Genomic DNA, 22042 nt, shown 5'->3' with positions numbered 1-22042 from the left:
GACAATGTTCATGGGGATTTTTCTCGTCTTGATTAAACCCAGTCCAGCAGGTGTTCAGACCGGCCTCATTATCCGAGGAGCACATTTTTATAGCCTGGTATTTTGATTGTAATTGACTATGTAAATTAGCAAATGTTTCATTCAATCAAAAGAGATTATGCTTTGAGACAGCTAATCTTTTCCTCTAACAAAATGCTTCCTGGCTTATTTATGAACTTTACTTCGTCTAACAGCCAGCACTGATTAATAGCAATCTCTATTTTTCACGTTTTACATTTTTGCAGCACCTTTCTTCGACTTCGAAAAAAAGGGCCTATTTTTTGGGGTCTACTAGAATAGTGGTGCAGGGATGATGTATAGAGAATGTGAAGCTATGTCAAACTGTGTTGCATTCTGGGGCACCACCTCCATCTCAAGAGGATCGCCCCCCTGCTACAGATACTGAAGTTAATACCGATCCCTCTTTATGGCATCGTTTGCAGGTAAGAGAAGCTACACTATATTGCCAAAAGTATTAAGACACCCCTCCAAATCATTGAAATCGGGTGTTCCAGTCACTTCCATGGCCACAGATGTATAAAATCAAGCACCTAGGCATGCAGACGCTTCTACAAACATTTGTGAAAGAATGGGTCGCTCTCAGGTGCTCAGTGAATTCAAGCGTGGTACCGTGAAATTCCCTCACTACTAAATATTCCACGGTCAACTGTTAGTGGTATTATATCAAAGTGGAAGCAATTGGGAACAACAGCAACCCAGCAACAACAGCCATGAAGGGGTAGGCCACGTAAAATCACAGAGCGGGGTCAGCGCATGCTGAGGCGCACAGTGCGCAGAAGTCGGCAACTTTCTGCAGAGTCAATAGCTACAGACCTCCAAACTTCATGTGGCCTTCAGATTAGCTCAAGAACAGTGTGTAGAGAGCTTCATGGAATGGGTTTCCATGACCGAGCGGCTGCATCCAAGCCTTACATCACCAAGTGCAATGCAAAGCGTCGGATACAGTGGTGTAAAGCACGCCGCCACTGGACTCTAGAGCAGTTCTCTGGAGTGACCAAACCAGTCTCTGTCTGCCAATCCGATGGACAAGTCTGGGTTTGGCAGTTGCCAGGAGAACGTTACTTGCCTGACTGCATCGTGTCACGTGTAAAGTTTGGTGGAGGGGGGATTATGGTGTGGTGGGGTTGTTTTTCAGGGGTGGGCTTGGCCCCTTTGTTCCAGTGAAAGGAACTCTTAATGTTAACTCTTAAACGTTTTGGACAATTTCATGCTCCCAACTTTGTGGGAACAGTTTGGGGATGGCCCCGTCCTGTTCCAACATGACTGCACAGCAGTGCACAAGGCAAGGTCCATAAAGACATGGATGAGCGAGTTTGGTGTGGAGGAACTTGTTCTGACCTCACCTTTGGAGACTGCGAGCCAGGCCTTCTCGTCGTATTGCATTGCATGATAATTTATGTTTTCACTGTAGTTTTGCAGAATTCCGTTCACAAAGTGTCTTGTTACCATGAAAACATTGTCATGCGCTGGGCGCTCACTGCTGCTTCAGCCATCACGGTAGAAATGTCCAAACAAACGAGCTGAAAGAAGTAGATCCATTTCTTTGTTGGAAACGTTTAAATGTAACTGAAGTTTTATTGTTGTGATTGTACATTTTTCATGGCTGAGGGGAATCAAAGATTATGAGTCACATTCACACTGTTTCATTATATATTTATTTCAACACAGGACAACCAAAATCAAATCCCTTGAAGCTTGTGAACAGTTTTGTTGTGGCTTCGTGCAAGCTCTGCTAATTCACAAGCTGACTAACTGTGACAGTCATCCAATGTAGCTAATGTTAAACCAAACAAAATACAAAAACTTTCAAAAACACTCAGCAATGTGATTTATTTTACTGATTATAAAGTTATTTTATTTAGTGATAAGCAGAGGGTTTAATCAGTGACATTATTAAAAGGTACATAACACACACAGTTTGTGCCAGTCTCATGTTAATCTCGAGTACCTATAGAGTAGTATTGCATCCTTCATATCTCTGAAGAGTCTTTCGTTTTATCATATTTAAAACTCAGATATGCTGTACCGATTTTTCCATAAACAGCCAAACTCGTGAAGGTGTGCGAAGCTGAAGAGTCACAAGCACACATGCGCACACACACACACACACACACACACACACACACACACACACACACACACACACACACACACACACACACACACACACACACACACACACACACACACACACACACACACACACACACACACACACACACACACACACACACACACACACACACACACACAATACATCATGGCATTATCCCTGGATAACTTTCGATTCACTATACATTCATGTTGTTTACATTGTATGCACTTTCACGGCAAGAAAACAGACATTTATGCAGTTTCACTCACCGCGTGTGGTTTTGACTCATGACCAGGATAGGGTTGCCACCTTCAGTGTGGCAAAATAAGGGACACCCGTTCACGACCCCTCCCATAAAGGACAGAAATAAAGAATACGTCATGAAATTATTATTTCAACATTGACAACTTGACAGCTCAATAATAAACCATAAGAAAACATGAGATCAAGCATGTGAACTTGAAACCGAACACATTTTATATTATTTTACATTTGATTATTTTATTTATTTCTAAATAACTCTTTAGTAGCCTATTTGGTGCACTTTAAAGGGATAGTTCACCCAAAAATGAAAATTGTCATAATTTACTCTCCCTCATGATGTTCCAGTTTCTTTGTTATGCTGAACACAAAAGAAGATATTTTGAAGAAAGTTTGTACTCAGGCTGCTTTGGGGGCAGGATTATTTATTATGTATGATTAATATAGCCTAGCTAAATTATAAATTAATAATAACATTTATTAGGTTATAATCTATTAATTAACCTGTCTAAAAAATAATAATTCTGTCTGCCAAGTTCTGACAATGTATGGAATATTATATTCATATATTTTCCATTAAAACTGCTTTAAGTCAGACAGTCTAAGCAACTGAAATGCTTCTCATAAAGTGTGCAGTTTGCCTGAGTTATCCATCATGAGTTACAGGACAGACCAATTGATACATTTTTGATATTCAGCTCTATATCTGGAGATCCTCTTGCATTCAAACGGTGGACACGACGCGACGCGAGCGCAACATGTTTTTAAAAAAACGCGCAAGTTTACAGGCACACTGGCACAGCCATGTTCTCGAGACTCCGCCTCTATGGCAACAAAGCCGCTAAAACGCAATCACACAGTGAGCTCCTGTACTAGGCCTACTTATTGTGAAATTGATTTCTTTATATTTGCTCTCAGTATTCTCCACACTGCAAAATCCGTGTGTGTTTATTGAACTATGTGTGGACCTATGTAAAATACGGGACAAATCGTGTCCCGTATTGGTTTGATACGGGACGCGTCATTTTGCTTGTAAATACAGGACGATTCCGTATTTTACAGGAAGGGTGGCAACCCTAGACCAGGAACAAACACACTTGCAGATCTCCGTTGCTGCTCCAGAAAAACAAACTGCATCCACTGTTTCCTTAATGCTGGGTTATTTGGGAAGCTGAACAAGGTTATCTTTCCATCACACCCAGAAACACATTTCTTTAGTGACATTGTTGATTTTTGTGGACTAAAAACCTGTAACCCGAATGAAGCTCGTTGATGGGCGCGCTCTTGCTCTCGCTCTGGTTGATGTGCGCACGCGCTCATCCGGAAGAAGTGCCCATACACGCAATTGTCCAGTTTTCTCCATGAACAATGATGCAGGTTACTATGGCGATTCTCGATGCAGCATGAATTACCTACAATGATGACCTTATTGACTATCGCGTCAGAAAATATAGTATGAATGTAATCTGGACGTACTACATCCGCCATGTCATTATTATGTGACCTACCAGAGTCAGTTGCATCGCATTGATATATCACTGTCATTGATATATCCTCTCCTGTGGCCTCGTGGGATAGTACAATGTCCATCGTATGCTTCAGAATCTCAGTAGTACTTTTTGTCTATACTCTTTTATGAGTAGCTACTGTGAATTTGGACATACTTCTTTTGTCACATACTTCTACTGTTTTCCACCTACTATATAATAGGGATAGCAATTTCATGGAAATGTAGGCTATAAACAAACTACGACAAGTCTTTCAGTCTCTATTTAAAAACATTTCCCCTGAAAATTCAAGCTATAATAGTTTGCAAGAGCAAGATTTTAAACACAACGATGCTGTGAAAGCGGAACCTTCAGTTTACCTGTTCAATGTGACGTTTGATTAACAACCACTTGTTAGCAACTGCCTTTTACAAGACAAGTAAAAGCTTTTAAAAAATCACAAGAGGATATTACTGATGCATTTTATATCATAGAATAAAACGTAAATATATCTTGAGCTTGTGTTCACCACTGATCTTTTAACCAAAGCATTTAACCAAAAACCCATTCAGAAAACCCATCGACTTCAGGGTGATGGAACCGGAAGTGCTAAAATGCTAACTCATTACTGGGGTTTGACCTACAAAAATACGTAATTCCTGCACCATCTATAGGATTTTATGCTTGAATGTTCAAAAACATTATCATCATTTTCACTTATTTTAAATGTTTTTCTGTCCCTCCTTCCGAAAAGCACAATGTGCTCTTATTGGTAGGCTGGACCAGTGTGTTGTGGTTGGTCAACAGCGGGGTCGTAGCAAGCGATCATCACTATGATGATTATGCCCCCCCTTGTTTATTATACAAATATAATCATATTTGTTAAATAACAGTTGTTTAAATTATTTTAACGTAATTACTAAATGAATGTGTTTTTTTACAGTCTATGGTTTTTGCATAATGCTTGATGAGTTTGATTGACAGCTGTGTTAGGCAATTAGGTGTCAGACTGTCTCATGTATGTTGTGCAGCTCGCACCTGTGAGTTCATGAAGTGTGTTTACCTATTCACTTAGCCTATAATTTGTAGTTGTGTGATAGATAAACAGCAGCGACGCAAAATTCTTTAAAAAGGACTTTCAAAAAAATCCATCAGACCGCAAGTAACAGTAAGACTTTTCAATTCCAAGCGCAGTTTCCAGGAACACGCCATCAATATCTGTCAGTTGTGATAGTGTAGGGGTAAGGTGCGTGGCACAAAGTTTTGACGCAATTCAACCTACGGTTCAAATCTCGCTGTACTTCCTTTTCTCATCACATATCAGATCGGAAAGGCGTTTGTTGTAACTGCTGCTCATGTTTTGTATGTGGACAGGTTGTAGCTACAGTTTTGGTTTATGTAGACAGTGACAGTGACACCCCACCCCCACCCCGCGTGAAAGTGCCCGCTCACTTTTGCCCAGGCCCGACCAAAAATAAAATTTTGCCTACGCCACTGGTCAACAGCTTTGAGCGTGTTTCAGACCGTCACGCCTCTTAACATCCAAATGTAGGGGTGAATTCAGGGTGATTGGGACACTTTTTTCAAGTCACATCAGTGGCAAAAAGTGTCCCAATCACCCTGAATTCACCCCTACATTTTTGTAAGAAAACTCAAGACTACTGATATAGAGAATAACTCCCTTTGGAGTGTGCCTTGTAACTTTGCAGGCCTTGTTCTTGCTCAAACAACAACATTAAAATATAAAAAGTATTTTAGCATTTTGCAATATTTGTAGATATTCATCTTCAGTATTATTTGAATGTGTTTTTAAAAGGTGCTGAACCTGGTGCAGTCGTATGTGACCCTGCGAGTTCCTCTCCACGTCTCATACGTGTTTCATTCCCCTGTGGGCGCAGGAGGCTGGCAACACTTCGACCTGCATTCTGAGCTACGGCTCACCTTCGTGTACGACACTGCCATCTTGTGGAAGGATGGTGTCGGCAGCCCTCCGCAGGCAGAACTGCAAGGCAAGTCAGGAATTTGAGCTCCAAATTTATTCATCATCTGTTAAAAAAAAAAGAGATCATTTTCTGTCCTCTAGGCTTTCCACGGCCCTCAAGGGTCCCTGGACCCTAGTTTGAAAACATCTGCTCCAAGATGAGCAAAATGTTATATTGTTATATGTTATATAAATGTTACAAAAATCTTTCTAGTTTTATATGATATATTATAGGATATAATGTATTTATCTTATTATATTTTATAATAGTTGAATCATTTACGTTTGGTGTTGATGGTGGTTTAAATTTCTCTTCTATAATAAATGTTTAAAGAGAGTTCAAATAATGGTAATTTCGCATCTTTTCTACAAACATAAAATTGTATTTTCAATATATATTTTAAAAATATTTATTTATTTTATTATATATTATAATAGTTTTATTTAAATGACGTTTTCCTCATTTACGTTTGGTGTTCATGCCATAATTTCTCTTTTTTTAATAAAAAAAAAAAATATATATATATTTTTTTATATATTTTTTATATTTTTATATAGAGAGTTCAAATAATGGTAATTTCGCATCTTTTCTACAAACATAAAATTGTATTTTCAATATATATTTTAAAAATATTTATTTATTTTATTATATATTATAATAGTTTTTTTTAAATTACATTTTCCTCATTTATGTTTGGTTGATGCCATAATTGCTCTTTTTTATTCATATTTTATTTATGTTTAAAGTGAGTTCAAATAATGGTAATTTCATACCTTTTCTACAAACATGAAATCATATTTTCAATGCATTTTTGTTATTTATGTGTATAGTACAGTATTTTGTATGTTAAGTTTGGCTATCATGGAAATGGGAAGTACAGTAACTGATCTCACATGTAGAGGAACACAGAACTAGTGCAGGGTGTGGAAATTGGAACTTTAAGTGAAAAATCATACAATATTTACAATTAAAAGATATTCATATTGGAGCATGTTTACTCTGCAGGAGCTTTATATCCAACCAGCATGAGGATTAATGAGCAGGGGAGGCTTGTGGTGAACTTCCGCACAGAAGCTCGCTTCAGGGGCTTGTTTGTTGCGGCACATCCTGGTAAATCTCCCTTCTCTAAACATCTTCCAAATATGAAATGTTATTAATTAAATTCCTATAAACAAAATCATCTTATATTAAAGAGTTTTTTTCCCCGCAGCAAATCTGAGAGGTCTGAAGACTGCAGGTAGAAGCAAGAGATCAAGTAAATAGCATTTGGAACGTATGCCTTTTTAAAATGTTTCTCTTGGTTGAATTGATTAAATGAACTTGCTATCTCTCACCTGATTACCCAGCATCCTCTATGAGGTCCATAGTGTTGAGTGCAGACCACCCGGGCTTGACCTTTAACCTCACTCTGGTTAGGACTGAGCCGACCTACAGCCAGCCCATCCAGCAATGGATGTTCATATCAGACTTTGCTGTGAGTTAATCCCTCTTTGAAGCCATCATTTATATATAGATGCATAAAATGTATCACATATGATGCATCAGGCTTTTGAGGAACATTTAGTTATACATCTATCAATCATCATTGTATTGCATTGCATTATATGCTTTGCCCCCAACATATTATTGGGAGATATGGAATGACTGACAACTGATATTTATATGCATTTTATGCAAGTAGTCAGCTATACTGTTATAAAGATCTCACTGATTTATGTTACAAGCTATCAGGATTTCATCTAACTTTTTGGCCATATAAATATCAGCAACTGCACCAAATTGTATATTTTGAATACAATGTTTGTGTTTTTTCCTCTGAGTTTGAGCTCCATATTCTCCAATATCATATTATGTGAGACATAAAAGCCCAATTTAGCAAACATGGTACTCACACAACTAGCATTTTTTTGCACAACCATGCAAATATTTGATTCAACAAACCATTAAAATGTGAGTAATCAATTATACATAACCCTGTAAAGCCTGACATTTGAAAGCCTGATGAAGTCAGAAAAATCTAAATTTCATGTAAAAAATCATTCGATTTTTCTGACTATTATTTCATAGGTCAGGCTTTCATGGTCAAGTTTTTATTATTTTGTATGATACATTTTTGGTTGTATTGGGTCACCACTTGATGTCCAATGTGAAATCTGGGACCTGAGATTTTGTGAAAATCACTAAAGCAATGATAAATATGTATGATACCTGTGTGTCTGTGTCCCGCAGGTTCGTGATTATTCAGGCACATACAGAGTGAAGTTGATCCCCTGTACAGCAGCGCTGAATGTGGAGTACACCGTTCCTCCGGTCTGCAACCCTAGAGAGCCGGTTACTTTTGATCTTGACATCCGCTTCCAGCAGGTAACCTAAAAAAATTATTCCGTCTCTAAAATTCATGTTTATTTCAAATGCTCACTCAACTTATGTTTATAATAGAATTTGTAACAGAATTTTTTTTATTAAATGAGGAAAAAAATGCTAACAAATTCCAGTGCATGTCAAAAAAAATTGTTTGTGATATATTTTATCAGTTAAAGGCACAATATGTAAGATTTTTGGATTAAAATATCCAAAACCCACTAGAGCAATGTTATATATTTAGTTGACTTGTGTACTCACATTATCCCAAATGTTTCCAAGAATCCAAAGAAATAAGCAAATTTAACCAGGACACGGACTGTGTCCGTGCTTCGCCTATCAATGACATCATACGTGTTACCAAGTACCATGTTTTACCCTGCCTAATATTGATCTAGCTTACTGCAGTGTGCAACAAGTGCAAGCCGCCGAGCGAACGCACAGAGTAGCATTATAACATAACTTATAATACACTCAAATGTATCTAATATGATAAAACAGCGCTGCGTTACCCCACTTACGCATGAGCGGAAGAAACGGAAGCGGTCGTCTGCGGCATAATAAAAGCTCCAATGCTCTTGAGCCTCTATTAGCAATCGCTCCAGTGCCTCGTTCCACTCCAACAGCTTTCACCCTGCTTCATACTACAGTAACATTAATAAATGTTTAATACATTTACTCATGATTCCACAAAATCAAGGCGTCATCTAGCTACGCCTTTGTTTTGAATAAGCTCGAAAATTACATATTGTGCCTTTAAACCTGCAGCTCTTCTAAAGAAGCATTCTTGTCTTTACTTTGTTTAGGTGAGTGACCCTGTCGCTGTGGAGTTTAGTCTAAACACACAGATGCTCCTGTTGTCTAAGAAGGCGTTGTGGCTGTCAGATGGATCTATGGGCTTCGGTCAGGAGAGTGATGCTGCTTTCTCTCAGGGTATGTCTACTGTAACACCTACTTTATAACTTAATCAACTCAATAGGCTAGCAATGCACTGAAAACCACATGGAACACCTTAGAAACCACATGGCAACATCCTAGCATTGTATGGCACGACAGCGGGTTTTGGACGGGCAAACATCACTTATGTTTTCATCAGAACATGTAAAAAACTAGGTTGTTCAATTCTTTTGAATAAACATCTAGTACCGCCATTGTTGTGAATTGTTTCCAGCAGTGTTCTGGGTTATACTGACACTGAACTTGTTCTCCTCAAGGCGACACAATCTATGGACGAGTGATGGTGGACCCGGTGCAGAACCTGGGGGACTCTTTCTACTGTAACATCGAAAAGGTGTATCTGTGCACCGGAGCTGACGGATATGTTCCTAAATACAACCCCACCAAATCTGAGTTTGGATGCCTTGCAGACTCTTCCTCCCTGCTCTACCGATTCAAAATTATTGTGAGTATGTAATGGAAATAACATAAAATTTATGAAAAACTTAAAGTTAATTGCCATGGCAAAATTTCTCATTTGAAAGCTTTTTAAGTTTTTGACATACTAAAATACTAAAGTTGACATAAATATTAATTAAAGCTAAATAATAATATTTAAAAAAAAAACTATTAAAAAAATGCCAAAGACACACAAAATTTTTTTAATTAAATTAAAATGAAAAAATTAATTAAAATGAAATCTGAAAATAAAACAATTCAAAATATTTTATACTATACTATAATTAATACATGGTACTAAACTAACTATATTAGTCTTCAAAATAAAATACATGCAAATTATATATTTTATTTTATAACATTATCAATTATTTTAATAAATTGTATATTGCGTAATATAATTGAAATACATTTATTTGATATACTTTTTTAAAGTGGTCTGTTAAAAAATATTTCTACAATTTCTAAAATGTGTAGTTTGTCAAAGACAAGGACTTTTTAGACAAATGACCATGACTTGACCTTTCTTCTAGGACAAAGCCCAGCCAGAGACTCAGGCCAAGAGTTTTGGGAATGTGGGTTTTAAAGCCCTGCTGGCTATAGATGACCCCTCTGCCCTCTCTCTGGTGAAGCAGCCAGGATCTGACGGATTCAGGCTGGATTCTACTCCGCTTTTCCAGGTATAATCCTTTTAAATGTTTATTAGTTATGGTGTGATTATGTGCAGTGGTGAATAGGGCTGCACGATTTGGGGAAAATATCGAATTGCGATTATTCTGGTTAAAATTGCGATTTGTGATTTTAAATGCGATTTTCTTTTTTTTTGTCTTTTTACAAATGAAAAGTGTGTGTGTGTATATAACATTTTGTGTTTATATATTAATATGACTAATAATAATTATTATGATTAATATTATTGCTAAATAAATATATTTAACAAAATAAGGAATATTACTATTACAATAACATTTTCATTATTAAAAATAGAGTATTTAAGAATAAATATAACATTAAAGCTGCGAGCAGCGATGACGGGCCCAAGCCGGTGGCACCGCCACCCCGGTGGCATCAGTTTAACTGTGCACGGCAGGCAATAGGCATTTAAAATGGGAAAACATAAAAGGACTATGTCAAAGTCATCTGAATTCACCACATTAACTGCAGCAGTTGGTGCTGCTATGACCACAAACCACAACAGCCACATCTATGAGATCAATTAAATTTATATGAATTTCATGTCAGATTATGTCAAAGGTCAAATTGGAATGAGTTCAGAATACCATTCGAATGCTGATGTTGTTTTATTCTAACACTTCTCTTCATGTGTTTTTGAGCTACCTTAGCTACCATTTGTGCACCAATCTTATGCACCATAAAACATGCTTTAATTTCAATATGGGTGGTCCAATAAAATTTTTTTAATAAAAAATGTATAAATGGAGCCAAATCACAGAAACTGCAAAGATGATTTTAATATCAGTGTCAGGTAAGAGTAAGATGCGTGTCTACATTTTATGGAAGTTTATTATAAATAGCCACTTTTATAAAATCATGTGAAATTTATGTTTTAATACATTTATATTATATCAGTAAATAATTAATTTAAAGACATGTGCATCATACGTGATCTTGGCAAACACATCACATGACGTTTTTATTTCAAGTGATAGTTATTTGTGATAGCCTATATGAAAGGGTTAAATTATGATCAAGAGAGAAAGTCACACACACACACACACACACAATGATAGAGTGAGAGTGAGGGGGAGGGGAAGGACTGAGAGAAAGGCACACACACAAACTCACAGGGTGAGAGAGAGACCCCCCCCACACACACACACACACACACACACACACACACACAGATAGAGAGGGGGAAGGGGAAAGACAGGCAGATGGCATTCCATAGACTTAATGGTTTGTATACTGTACAAACTGTACATTCTATCCCCCTACACTACCCCTAAGCCTACATATCGCACACACACACACACACACACACACACACACCATAGCTGTCAACCCTCCCGTTTTTTCCGGGTTTCTCACGTATTTTAGCTCTTTTCCCGCTGTCTTCCCGTTTTAGTATTTTCCCGTAAAATATCCCGTATTTTTAAGTTCTGATTGTGTTAACTCAGAACACGCAACTATCTGGTTTAGTGCCAGAAGACGCGAATGAGAAGTCGCGCGCACTGTGAGAAAATTTTCCGTGCACTCATCCGAGAGCTCGCACACGTTTCTCAGCGCGCAAATATTGAGTTCACTTTCAAGTCTTGCTCTTGAATGGACAAACTCACGCAAAAAGTATGTCAACATATTGATGAGTATTCTAGCAGACATAGTCTGTATATGGCTTAAGTAAGCTTTATACAGTCCAGAAAAGACGACGCATATCCGAGGTCTTAAAGGGGCAGTAGCCTTTACTGCTGTCTGTTTAATGTCAAACAAAAGACAAGGGCATCACTCACTGCTCTTGATTGAATAACGTTTGTAAGTTTAATAGGATTAATCTTTAATTTATACAGTCATATATGCAATGTTATTTTACATTTGATCAATTTCTGTACCTGAAAACTAATGTTAGACGTACCTGAAAAACCTGAAAAGCATAGTTTATTTTATTAGTATCTTTGCTCAATAGTATTTATTTGTGCTGCTGCTTGTATTTAAATGATTTGTTCTTATTATTTTCTTTTGTTTTATTTGACAGTAGTCCTTTTTTCCCTGAACATAGCAAATACTGAACCGTACCGAAACGGTGAACCTTAAACCGTGATACAAACCGAACCGTGAGCAATCTGTACCGTTACACCCCTAGCGTAACGTATGATAAAATGACTGAAAAAAGGTTGGGAAACACTGGCTTAGGCTACTATCGAAGAAGAAGAAGACAGTTGCAGCCGCGGTTGGGAGGAAGAGGGAAAAAGTAGCGGGAAGTAAACTTCAAGGAGAGTATAGTAATAATAAATGATAATAAATGGAATAAATAAATAATAAATGAAAATAATAAATGTTATATTTACCCATGGCCTTCCCTGTTATACAGAAATGTAATAGTTATCAAACCTTCCTTAACTGTATAAATAATAAATGAAATATAGATGAATCATCATTAAAGCTACAATTTTCTCTGTTCCCGTTGTTCTTTGATGAACATTAATGACAGGCTGACTCCACAAAATGACTCTAATTTGCCTCTTTGAAAAATAATTCTCTAATTTAACCTTATTACTATACTAATTGTAATATAAATAATACAAATATTAGAAGAAAAATATTTTAAGTGGTCATTATTGACAATAAATATTGCACAACTAGTATTTAGTACCAAAAGATCTCCTCAAAATATTCAATAAATATTATTGAACTAAAATATAGAACATTTATTTAAATGAAAAATAGTTAAGGTGTATGGTCACATTTGACCATCAATTAGTATGAGTATGACCAATTAGTATGGAATACCTGAAGGCTAAGTACAATAAAAAACATTAACATTAATGTTAACATTGTTGCATTACTCTCCATTATAAAACGATCCTGTATGGTTGATGTAATAATCAATGCACACTATGCTGTACTGTTTACCAAAACTTGCTGCAAACCCCTGTAAAGTGGAGCTGTTGTGTATCAAGCCATTCAAATGTATTGACACAGCGCTAGAAGTATTGAGATTTCTGTGAAGCACGACTGCGCGCGCCGCCGGGAGATGATAGAGCATGTCGCAACTCCGTATGGTTTTTCAACACTCTGGCTTTAACTGTTATGCCATATTAGCGCCAAAACGCTATTTATTGTTTGAATTTCGCATTAAAACTTTAAAAAATGTAAAAGCTTAGACATTGTTTAATATCAAAAGCAGGTTTGGCAATTTGGCGTGAGATTAAGTTGGGCAGCGTGAGAGCGTGAGACAGAGCCTGAAAGCGTGAGTGTCACGCCAAATGCGTGAGAGTTGGCAACCCTAGGCAAAAGAGAACTCGATGTGAGCAGGAAACTGACGCGAGTCTATCTATGCATCGAGTGTGTGTGTGTGTGTGTGTGTGTGTGTGTGTGTGTGTGTGTGTGTGTGTGTCAGTGTCCCTTGAATAGCTGACATGAGACGCATCTACAGAGATAGGACACTGACACACACACATACACATACACACACACACAGACAGGACACACACACACACACACACACACACAGACAGGACACTAACACACACACAGACAGGACACTGGCATACAGCGCGCTCTCTTGTGTCTTGTCGCGCTTGGAAGCATGTACATGAATAGGAGCGTGATCATGTAACGCTAAGCAAAAATGGATATAAAAACGGACGCTGTGTTATTTGCGTTAAATATTTTTAATGCGTTAAGCTTCCGTTTCACGTTGACCGAGTTTGGTGGAGATTGAATAAATCACCTACGAGGAGAAAGTAAAAACTCAGACCCTGAATTATACAAATATTCACGTTCAAACAAAAACTTTCTGTGAAAAAAAGACACTTATAAACAGACACTTGTAGAAAATAATGTGAATTTTTTTTAAAAATAAATTTGAACTATGTCAGTAAATAATGAATTTAAAGACAAATGTGTCAAAAGTGATCTTTGCAAACACAGCACATGACCTTCTGTAAAGCACATGTATAGAAAACACACTCACACTCCTCTGTTTTAAAAAAAGAGTTCTGTCTGAATGAGTACATGAAATCACGGCTGTCAGATGATAAGAATTGCAACTCAAATGTGATTTAGAAAATGAGTTCTGTAGTGATATAGTGTCATAGTTCATGTCCACATTAACCACTACGTTGTAATACCAATAGCCATGTCATCATACACATTTGTGTCCTCATAAATCACATAAGCAAGCACAGAGAGAGAGAGAGAGAGAAAGGGAGTTTCAAAAATAATACAACACTGCCCCCTTTTGGTGATAGAGGGGAGGGCACACAAACAGTCAAAAACATTATTAAACTTTGACATGTTGCCATGGCAGCATTATTTGAAATATCAGGAATTCATTCATATGTCTCTATCTGTCATGTTTTCACATTATACTGATGAAGTTTGAAGTCAATCGTGTGAAAATAAGATGGTGATTCAAAGCATTTTTGAAAGTGACACACTTCCTGCTGCCAGTTGGTGGCGCTATAACTTTGACTCACAAAAGTCATATCCATGTGATCGGCCTCTTACAACGAACACACAGCTGAAGTTTCATCCAAATCAGTCAATGTTTGCTGACGTTATAACACACTTCCTGTTTCCCTTTTCTCGCCATAAATTCGTTGCTTCGCCACGGCCAAACCATTTGAGATATCAAAAATCCGCTCGCAATTTAGCATCCTGGATATGTTCACTTGATGCTGACCGAGTTTGGCAATGATCGAAACAATGGCCTCGGAGGAGTATATTAAATTCCAGAGCATGGGTTTTCCGAACAACCGATTATAGCTCACTTCCTGTTGGGCTGACGCATAACTATGAGCACGAAAGTTGTTTGGCCCGATGAGGTCTAAATGTGTACCGAGTTTCATACATGTACGTGCAAGTGTGTTTGATATATGGACCAAGTTTTCAGACCCCACTTTAGGGGGCGCTGTCGAGCCCCCCTGCCACGCCCGGGTACCAGCTTCAGTCCGGCTCTGATGGCCGCGCATTCCGACGCCTGTGCGAAGTTTCAAGAGTTTTCGAGCATGTTAAGTGCCCCAAAAGTACCCGAGAAGTCGAAAAAAAAAATAAAAAAAAAAAAAAAAAAAAAAACAAAGAATAATCTGAGGAAGAACAATAGGGCTCTGCGCCCTTTCAGGGCTTGGGCCCTAAATATACTACTAATACTACTACTAATTATAATAATATTTATATTTTACAGAAAACTTTTTACAAAACAACTGCTGGGTTACGTTAATATGCAGACAGTCTGTGACTAAAAATCATTCGAAAAGTCTAAGGATTTATTGTAAAATTATTATTATAAAAATCTGTGATTTTTATCTGTGATATCAATTTCTTAAAGTCTATGTCTTCAATATGAAATATGAGCCTCTTATGCATCCACTGTGGGGAAAAAAAACTCCTGTATATTTAAGAAAAACATATGGATTGTCATATAAATTTATTTAGAGAGAAGTATTATTTTTATCATTTGTTACCAAAAAGTTTCATTCATACTGAAGGCCAGAGGGCGCCCTCGAGCAGAAACTCCACATTTGCCTCAGAGAAGTTATTGTTTTCAGAAAATCCCTTCCCTATGGGAAATCCCTAAGGTGAAGCTAAGCTAGCTATTGGCTGAATAAAAGGAAGATAGAAATGCTTTGACTGATTAAACATGAAGACAATAAACACGACTGCATCAAGATATGGTGTATTTGAGTTCTTCAAGCCTTCTCTGGTATTTTCATAATAATAAAGCAGTGCTGACTGACATAGACTTTATCACTGTTGTAAGGGATGTTCGGATCAAATAACTCTTTTGGGGAATGGATTTACAATTAAAAGAACCGAATCACCTATGTGAATAATTCAGAATGAATATTTAACACCTCATCAACTATTCGTCCAGCAATACGTCGATATTAGAGTTATCTTATCAATTCTGGTCAGAATATTACTTCCTGGCCATCAGAAATAATATCATTAATTTTATGTTCATTGATATGAGTCATATCAATGAACATATGAGCACGGTAACGTACGATCGACAGTTTAATGCAACAACTTAGGAGCATGAAGCACAAGACACACGTTTAGATGAAAAATGAATACAAGACTTTATTGAGCTATTCTAAGACATACAATCTAAACTAATGAAAACACACACATACTCATTCATACAGTTTGTAAGAAAAGGGTGATATTTGTTATAGAGAGTTGAGTCCCAACCTTCTAGCTTTAGCAGCTATTTCTTAAACCGCGACCTGAGAGAATCAAGAGTAACTCAAACTTAGTGTGTCTGCTCGACACAGCTTCCAACCGCTCGGCTAGAAATGAAAGTTGCCTGACTGCTCTTTGAAGTGCGGGCTCTTTTCGTGAGGAAGGGCTGCGGCGCTGATTGGCTGGCGGGTGGTCGTTGCGTTTGCAGGCTGGGCACTCTGGTTGTCGAGGGTGGCTCCGCCGGGAGGATGCGCTCACTGAAGTTTGTCGGCGAGGTTCAAACGGAGTTGTTGAGTTTGGAAAGAGCTTTGGTGGCATTTAGTGCTGGTGAAACGTGCAGGCAAGAAGATGATGAAGCCAGCACGAGTTGTTACTGCAAACAGTGGCTAGACGCACGAAACAATGCCTCAGCAAAAAGCAAAGTATCAACTGTTGATCACTGTCTTAACCGGTCCATTTGGTCCGCCCCTGGAGGTGTTCCAGCCAATCAGATATTGTTGTGGGTGGGTCTCCCGCCCAGTGCTCCCGTTCTCGCATATCATTAGCGTCTCATGTGATATGTGAGAGCAGATTCCGCTGGCTTCTGACGAGCATTTCAAACGCATCATTTTCATATTGCAAATATGGTACATTATACAGAACTGTGCTCTGGACAGAAATATGGGTCATCATTTAACTATTTCATACATACCAAACAGCACGTGTTTCCCATATATGGAGGGCATGATGATAGCAATTATGATGGGGTAGCCTAACTGTCTAGTTATATAACACTCCGAAGATCCTATGAGACATACACGTTGTCAGGAGATTTCTTAGTGATTTCCCCGGTACTAAAACATATATTTAAAAAGGAGAATCATGCAACAATCGATGGCACTGAAATTGTTTGACCCTGGACAAAGTCATTGTGCGTGATTAATATAGTTCAGTTCCTAGTTGGTTACATAGAAGTCTTTGTATCTGGATTACAAAGAGGGTCTTTGAGAAATGGTCGTTGTCAAAGGAGGGGGAGTGTGTTTTAACCCATGTTTTTGGGATCTCCTAAATGCTTGCTAATGGCCCATTCAGGAAGCGTTTAGCACTCTATTGGGTCCAGGTAATTTCATTACTTTACGCCGAGATGATAAATTGTGCCGACTACGAGTCGGGTTTTCCTGGGTGTTTAACCAGTCATCGTTGTTTGTGGAACAAAGGAATGTCTGTCTGTTGTTTAATGTGTCCTCGTGAATTGGTTTGAGATGAGCCGGGCATCTGGACGCCCGGACGTTTGGGTGGACTAGTTTGGCTCTAGGCAGAGTTTCATGACTTGCTGATGAGATGTCTCTCTGTGAGATCCCACCCTGTCTGTTCATGTATACCCTCACACTGTATAGAATACTATAGAATAATACATTGCCTCATTCTGTGATAAGAAGCCATGTCAGCTCACAAACACTCGACTGACGATATGAAGTGAGTTATAACATGTTATTAAAAGTATTTTGTTGGACAACAGGTTTATGAACACTTCTCATTACTAGTTTGTGAAGATGTTTGACACGTGTTGCTTTTTCAAACGCACGTTATAATAAACTTGCGGTGCTTTCAGACGGAGCACTGTTTACTGACCATTTATTTATTTCATTAAAATCGCAGCCTTTGCGCTTTCATAATCGCACATAAGCCAAATCGCGATTGCGGTTCGATTTCGATTAATCGTGCAGCCCTAGTGGTGAACTGCATACTGTATCTGTGACATCACATGCTGGATTCAAATGCTCTGTTATCCTTCTGGTCTGTAGGTGGCAGTAGGGAGGGAGTGGTTCATTCACACCATCTACACTGTGCGTTCAAAAGACAATGCCAAGCGTGGCATAGGCAAGCGAAGTGTGGAGTACCATTCAATAACATCAGGTGACCTTGTACCAGCGGAGGCCAGAGGGCGCTCCAGACGGTCCAACAGAGACGTCCCGATACTGGCGGAGGAGATCGGACCCGAAAACAACCGAGGAACGAATATCATGCACGTCGCTCTGGACCGCAGGCATCGGCGTTCTGCGCCTGGGGAGGAGCTGTTCGCGGATGGACTGTCTCCACGGGAGCTCAGCGGACGAGATGCGAAAGAGGACGCGGTAACGGTGGCAGGAGCCCTGGTGGGACTGCTTCTCACCATCCTCGTGGGTGTAGTGTTGGCACTGATCGTCCGCTCAAGGCGGACACCTGCAAAAAAGGCCCCAAGTGTCTCGTCCAGCCTGCAGCCTGTTATAGTTAGAAGTAGCCTTGATAATGGAGACAGCTCGGAGGTCTGAAGGACTAATGGACTACTTGGAGACTGTACTGTTCTCCTTAGTCATTCATCGGATCAGTTTGTTTAGTTTTCTTGGTTTTAAACAAGTGCCTCTGACAGGTTTTAACTTACAGTGATCTCACGTTCATATCCTGTTCTTCACCAGCCCAAAGAAATCGCCATCTACTCTCCATGCCATGTCCAAGTGATATTGTCTGTTTTAATTCTGAGTTTGTCCAACAATGAATTGTTGAGGTGTGCCCAGTGATATGTGGTCCAAAAGAAATTACATTAAAATCAATTAAATAAACATAACAAATAAAAATTGATAAATTAAAGGGAAAGTTCACCCCAAAATTAAAATGATCCCATGATTTACTCACCCCCAAGTCATCCTAGGTGTATATGACATTCTTCTTTCAGACGAATACAATCACAGTTATATTAAAAAAGTCCTGGCTCTTCAAAGCTTTATAATGGCAGTGAATTGTTTCGTTTATGAAGTCCATAAAAGTGCATCTGCTCCACATGGCTCCGGGGGGTTAATAAAGGCCTTCTGAAGCGAAGTGGCACGTTTGTGTAAGAAAAATATCCATATTTAAAACTTTATAGACGAAAATAACTAACTTCCGGCGGTCAGCGCTACACAGCTCGGCTCACGACGAAAGAGTAACCCCTTTTAAAAAAAAAACTAACTCAAGCCCTTCTTCTCTTATATTGAAATCCTCCACCATTTCTCTTTAAAAATTCTCATTTTAGACGCTAATTCATGACCGGTGTTTTGTTTTGCTCTATCCTCTGCGCTTCTGCTTTTGTCTATATGCATGCGTCAAGGGTTCAAGGTACCGCTGACCGCCGGAAGCTAGTTATTTTAGTATATAAAGTTTTAAATATGGATATTTTTCTTACACAAACGCACCACTTCACTTCAGAAGGCCTTTATTAACCCCCCGGAGCCGTGTGGAGCAGTTATATGATGGATAGATGCACTTTTATGGACTTCAAAAATGACCCAACAATTCACTGCCATTATAAAGCTTGGGTTAGCCAGGACTTTTTTAAATTTAACTTTGATTGTATTCGCCTGAAAGAAGAATGTCATATACACCTAGGATGACTTGAGGGTGAGTAAATCACGGGATAATTTTAATTTTTGGTGAATTAACTCTTTAAGTTTAATGTATTAAAAAAATGGGAGCTCATTTGGTTCCATTTTTAAATTCCAAAATACTTAACTTTAATTAATGAAAAAAAAAACTTTTGTTTCAGAACTGTTTTTTGTTTTCAATTGTTCAAAGTTTTAAATATAAAGAAAGAAAGAAATATTATTATTTGATTAATTATTATTATTAGTAGTAATATTTCAAAAACAGACCCCCAATAAGAAAAAAAAAAGGGGGGGGGGGGTTCTTTTTTATCAAGGACGCTAATTTTTAGTACCCTGAGGTAATCTGTTTACCTATCCAACCTTTCATTAGTTACTAATACAATCTTTAGTGTATTTATATAGACCATGCCATATGCAGTGATTATTCAAAGTGTATGAACGTTTCATAAAAAAGTCTACATTTTAAAGAAACTCCCTCTGAGAACCCTTCACTTTGAATATATCCACCGCTATATTGATAATAAAGAGGCATTTACAAAAATATGTTTCTGAAAGGAAAAATGTATGTTGTGAGAGTCATTTCTAATGAAATGAAATGGTGCACTCAAATGAACTTATAACAACACTGACACTAGTATTGTGTATTTCACCTTTATCTCAAGTATTAAATATTTACTTGGCTACTGTATTTCAATATGTGATGTCTTTGGAGGATATGACTTATTATTTTTTCAACTGCTCAGTGTGTATTACAGATATGCTGGTTTTTAACAGCAAGTGCCAAGCTCTCAATGGAGAAGTGCTGAATATGCATTTCATATCAAACTGTCAAATAGTTGTTGTCACAAAGTTTACATTCAGTCTTTCTGATGTTGTCAAATTTTGATCTTGTTGCTGCTTTTTTATTAATATTTGTTTGTTATAATTTAAGCGTTAGTACTCATTGTATTAAATATTGCAGTCTTATCTCATTTGAGTGTTGTTTTAAAAAAAGGGGAAAACTGTGACACAGGAAATCCCTCAGATTTCCACATTTGTGTTTCGCTGTATTTTGCAGTCAAATCTCTTGCAGACAAGGTCCACTTTTCTTCTATTAGCTTGTTGTGTCAACTGTCACATGTTTGTCTTCACTGTCATTGTTAGACATCAAAGTTCAAAAAACCTATCCACTTGTCTTTTAGTCTCTTCTATGAAAAACCAGCATCACATTGTCAAATCCATTTCACCTCCTGACAAATATATTCCTCATCAGGCTAATATTTAAAAAGAAATGTGCTATGCAATAAAATCAGTGTATTGTTTTCATATTCACAGAGGATTCTGAGGCTGATTAACAGACGTGAGCACGGCATTTTGGGCACAATGAAATATTCTTTATGTTTGAAATGGTATTTATAGTGAGATATCGTGTTTTTGTACATGGTTCACAGCTAAATATTTCCAATGCTAAATGCATTTTTATGTACTGGGCCTTGAAGCACAAAATAAACTAAGTCTTGAGACTTGAAAACTCTGCCGAAAATGTGTTCTGTTAAGTTGTACTACCTACTTAAATTTAAGGAATCTAATTGAATTGTTTTAGTGCCGAAATTGCGTAAAAAAACACTAGATGAATAATGGCAGCAGAAAAATTCAACTGGGAAGAACAATAAACACACCAACCCACTTTGTTGGACAAAACCATATTAATGTGCTCACATGTGGCTTTTTAATTTTATAATTGCATCTTTTTATTGAATACAAAATATGAATACAATGGCATAAACAGTCGATTTTACACGAGGAAATGCATGGTTTGCTCAACACACATTTGGAACCATTTCTACAACAGGTATAATACAAGGATTTTTGTTAACGTTTATTTTTAATTTTGTATTAGAATTGTTAACATTTATTTATGAATCTTAATTGCGTAATTTATGGAAGCTTGTTTCCGCCACAGAATAAACCATTTAAAAAGATAATTGCGACTTTTTATCTCACAATTGTGATATAAACGCGCAATTGCGAGTCAGACTTGTGCGTTATAAAGTCAGAATTGCAATTCCGATTTATAACTCGCCATTTCGACTTAATAGCACACAATTCTGAGGAAAAAAGTCAGAATTCCGAGATAAAAAGGTGCTGAACGATTCGCGCTGCACGCCCCGATAACGCAAC

General features: G+C 37.8%; 1 protein-coding gene across 1 annotated transcript in view; it reads left to right on the top strand.

Annotated features, from left to right (window-relative positions):
• Positions 1-18796, top strand: part of frem2a (FRAS1 related extracellular matrix 2a) — a gene marked incomplete at both ends in the record, with an annotated part of 129040 nt that extends 110244 nt beyond the window's left edge. Inside the window, 9 exons of the mRNA XM_079803915.1 lie at positions 5720-5912; positions 6891-6995; positions 7096-7122; positions 7232-7359; positions 8115-8249; positions 9053-9179; positions 9461-9648; positions 10175-10321; positions 18290-18796. Coding sequence (XP_079660041.1) covers positions 5720-5912; positions 6891-6995; positions 7096-7122; positions 7232-7359; positions 8115-8249; positions 9053-9179; positions 9461-9648; positions 10175-10321; positions 18290-18796 — 1557 coding nt within the window. The remainder of the gene's footprint in view (positions 1-5719; positions 5913-6890; positions 6996-7095; positions 7123-7231; positions 7360-8114; positions 8250-9052; positions 9180-9460; positions 9649-10174; positions 10322-18289) is intronic.
• Between the last annotated feature and the right edge of the window lie 3246 nt (positions 18797-22042).

The sequence above is a fragment of the Gobio gobio genome, assembly GCF_949357685.1.
Source record: "Gobio gobio genome assembly, chromosome: 22".
Taxonomy (NCBI): domain Eukaryota; kingdom Metazoa; phylum Chordata; class Actinopteri; order Cypriniformes; family Gobionidae; genus Gobio; species Gobio gobio.
The sequence above is the reverse complement of the archived record's forward strand: the minus strand, read 5'-3'. Positions and strand labels throughout refer to the sequence as shown.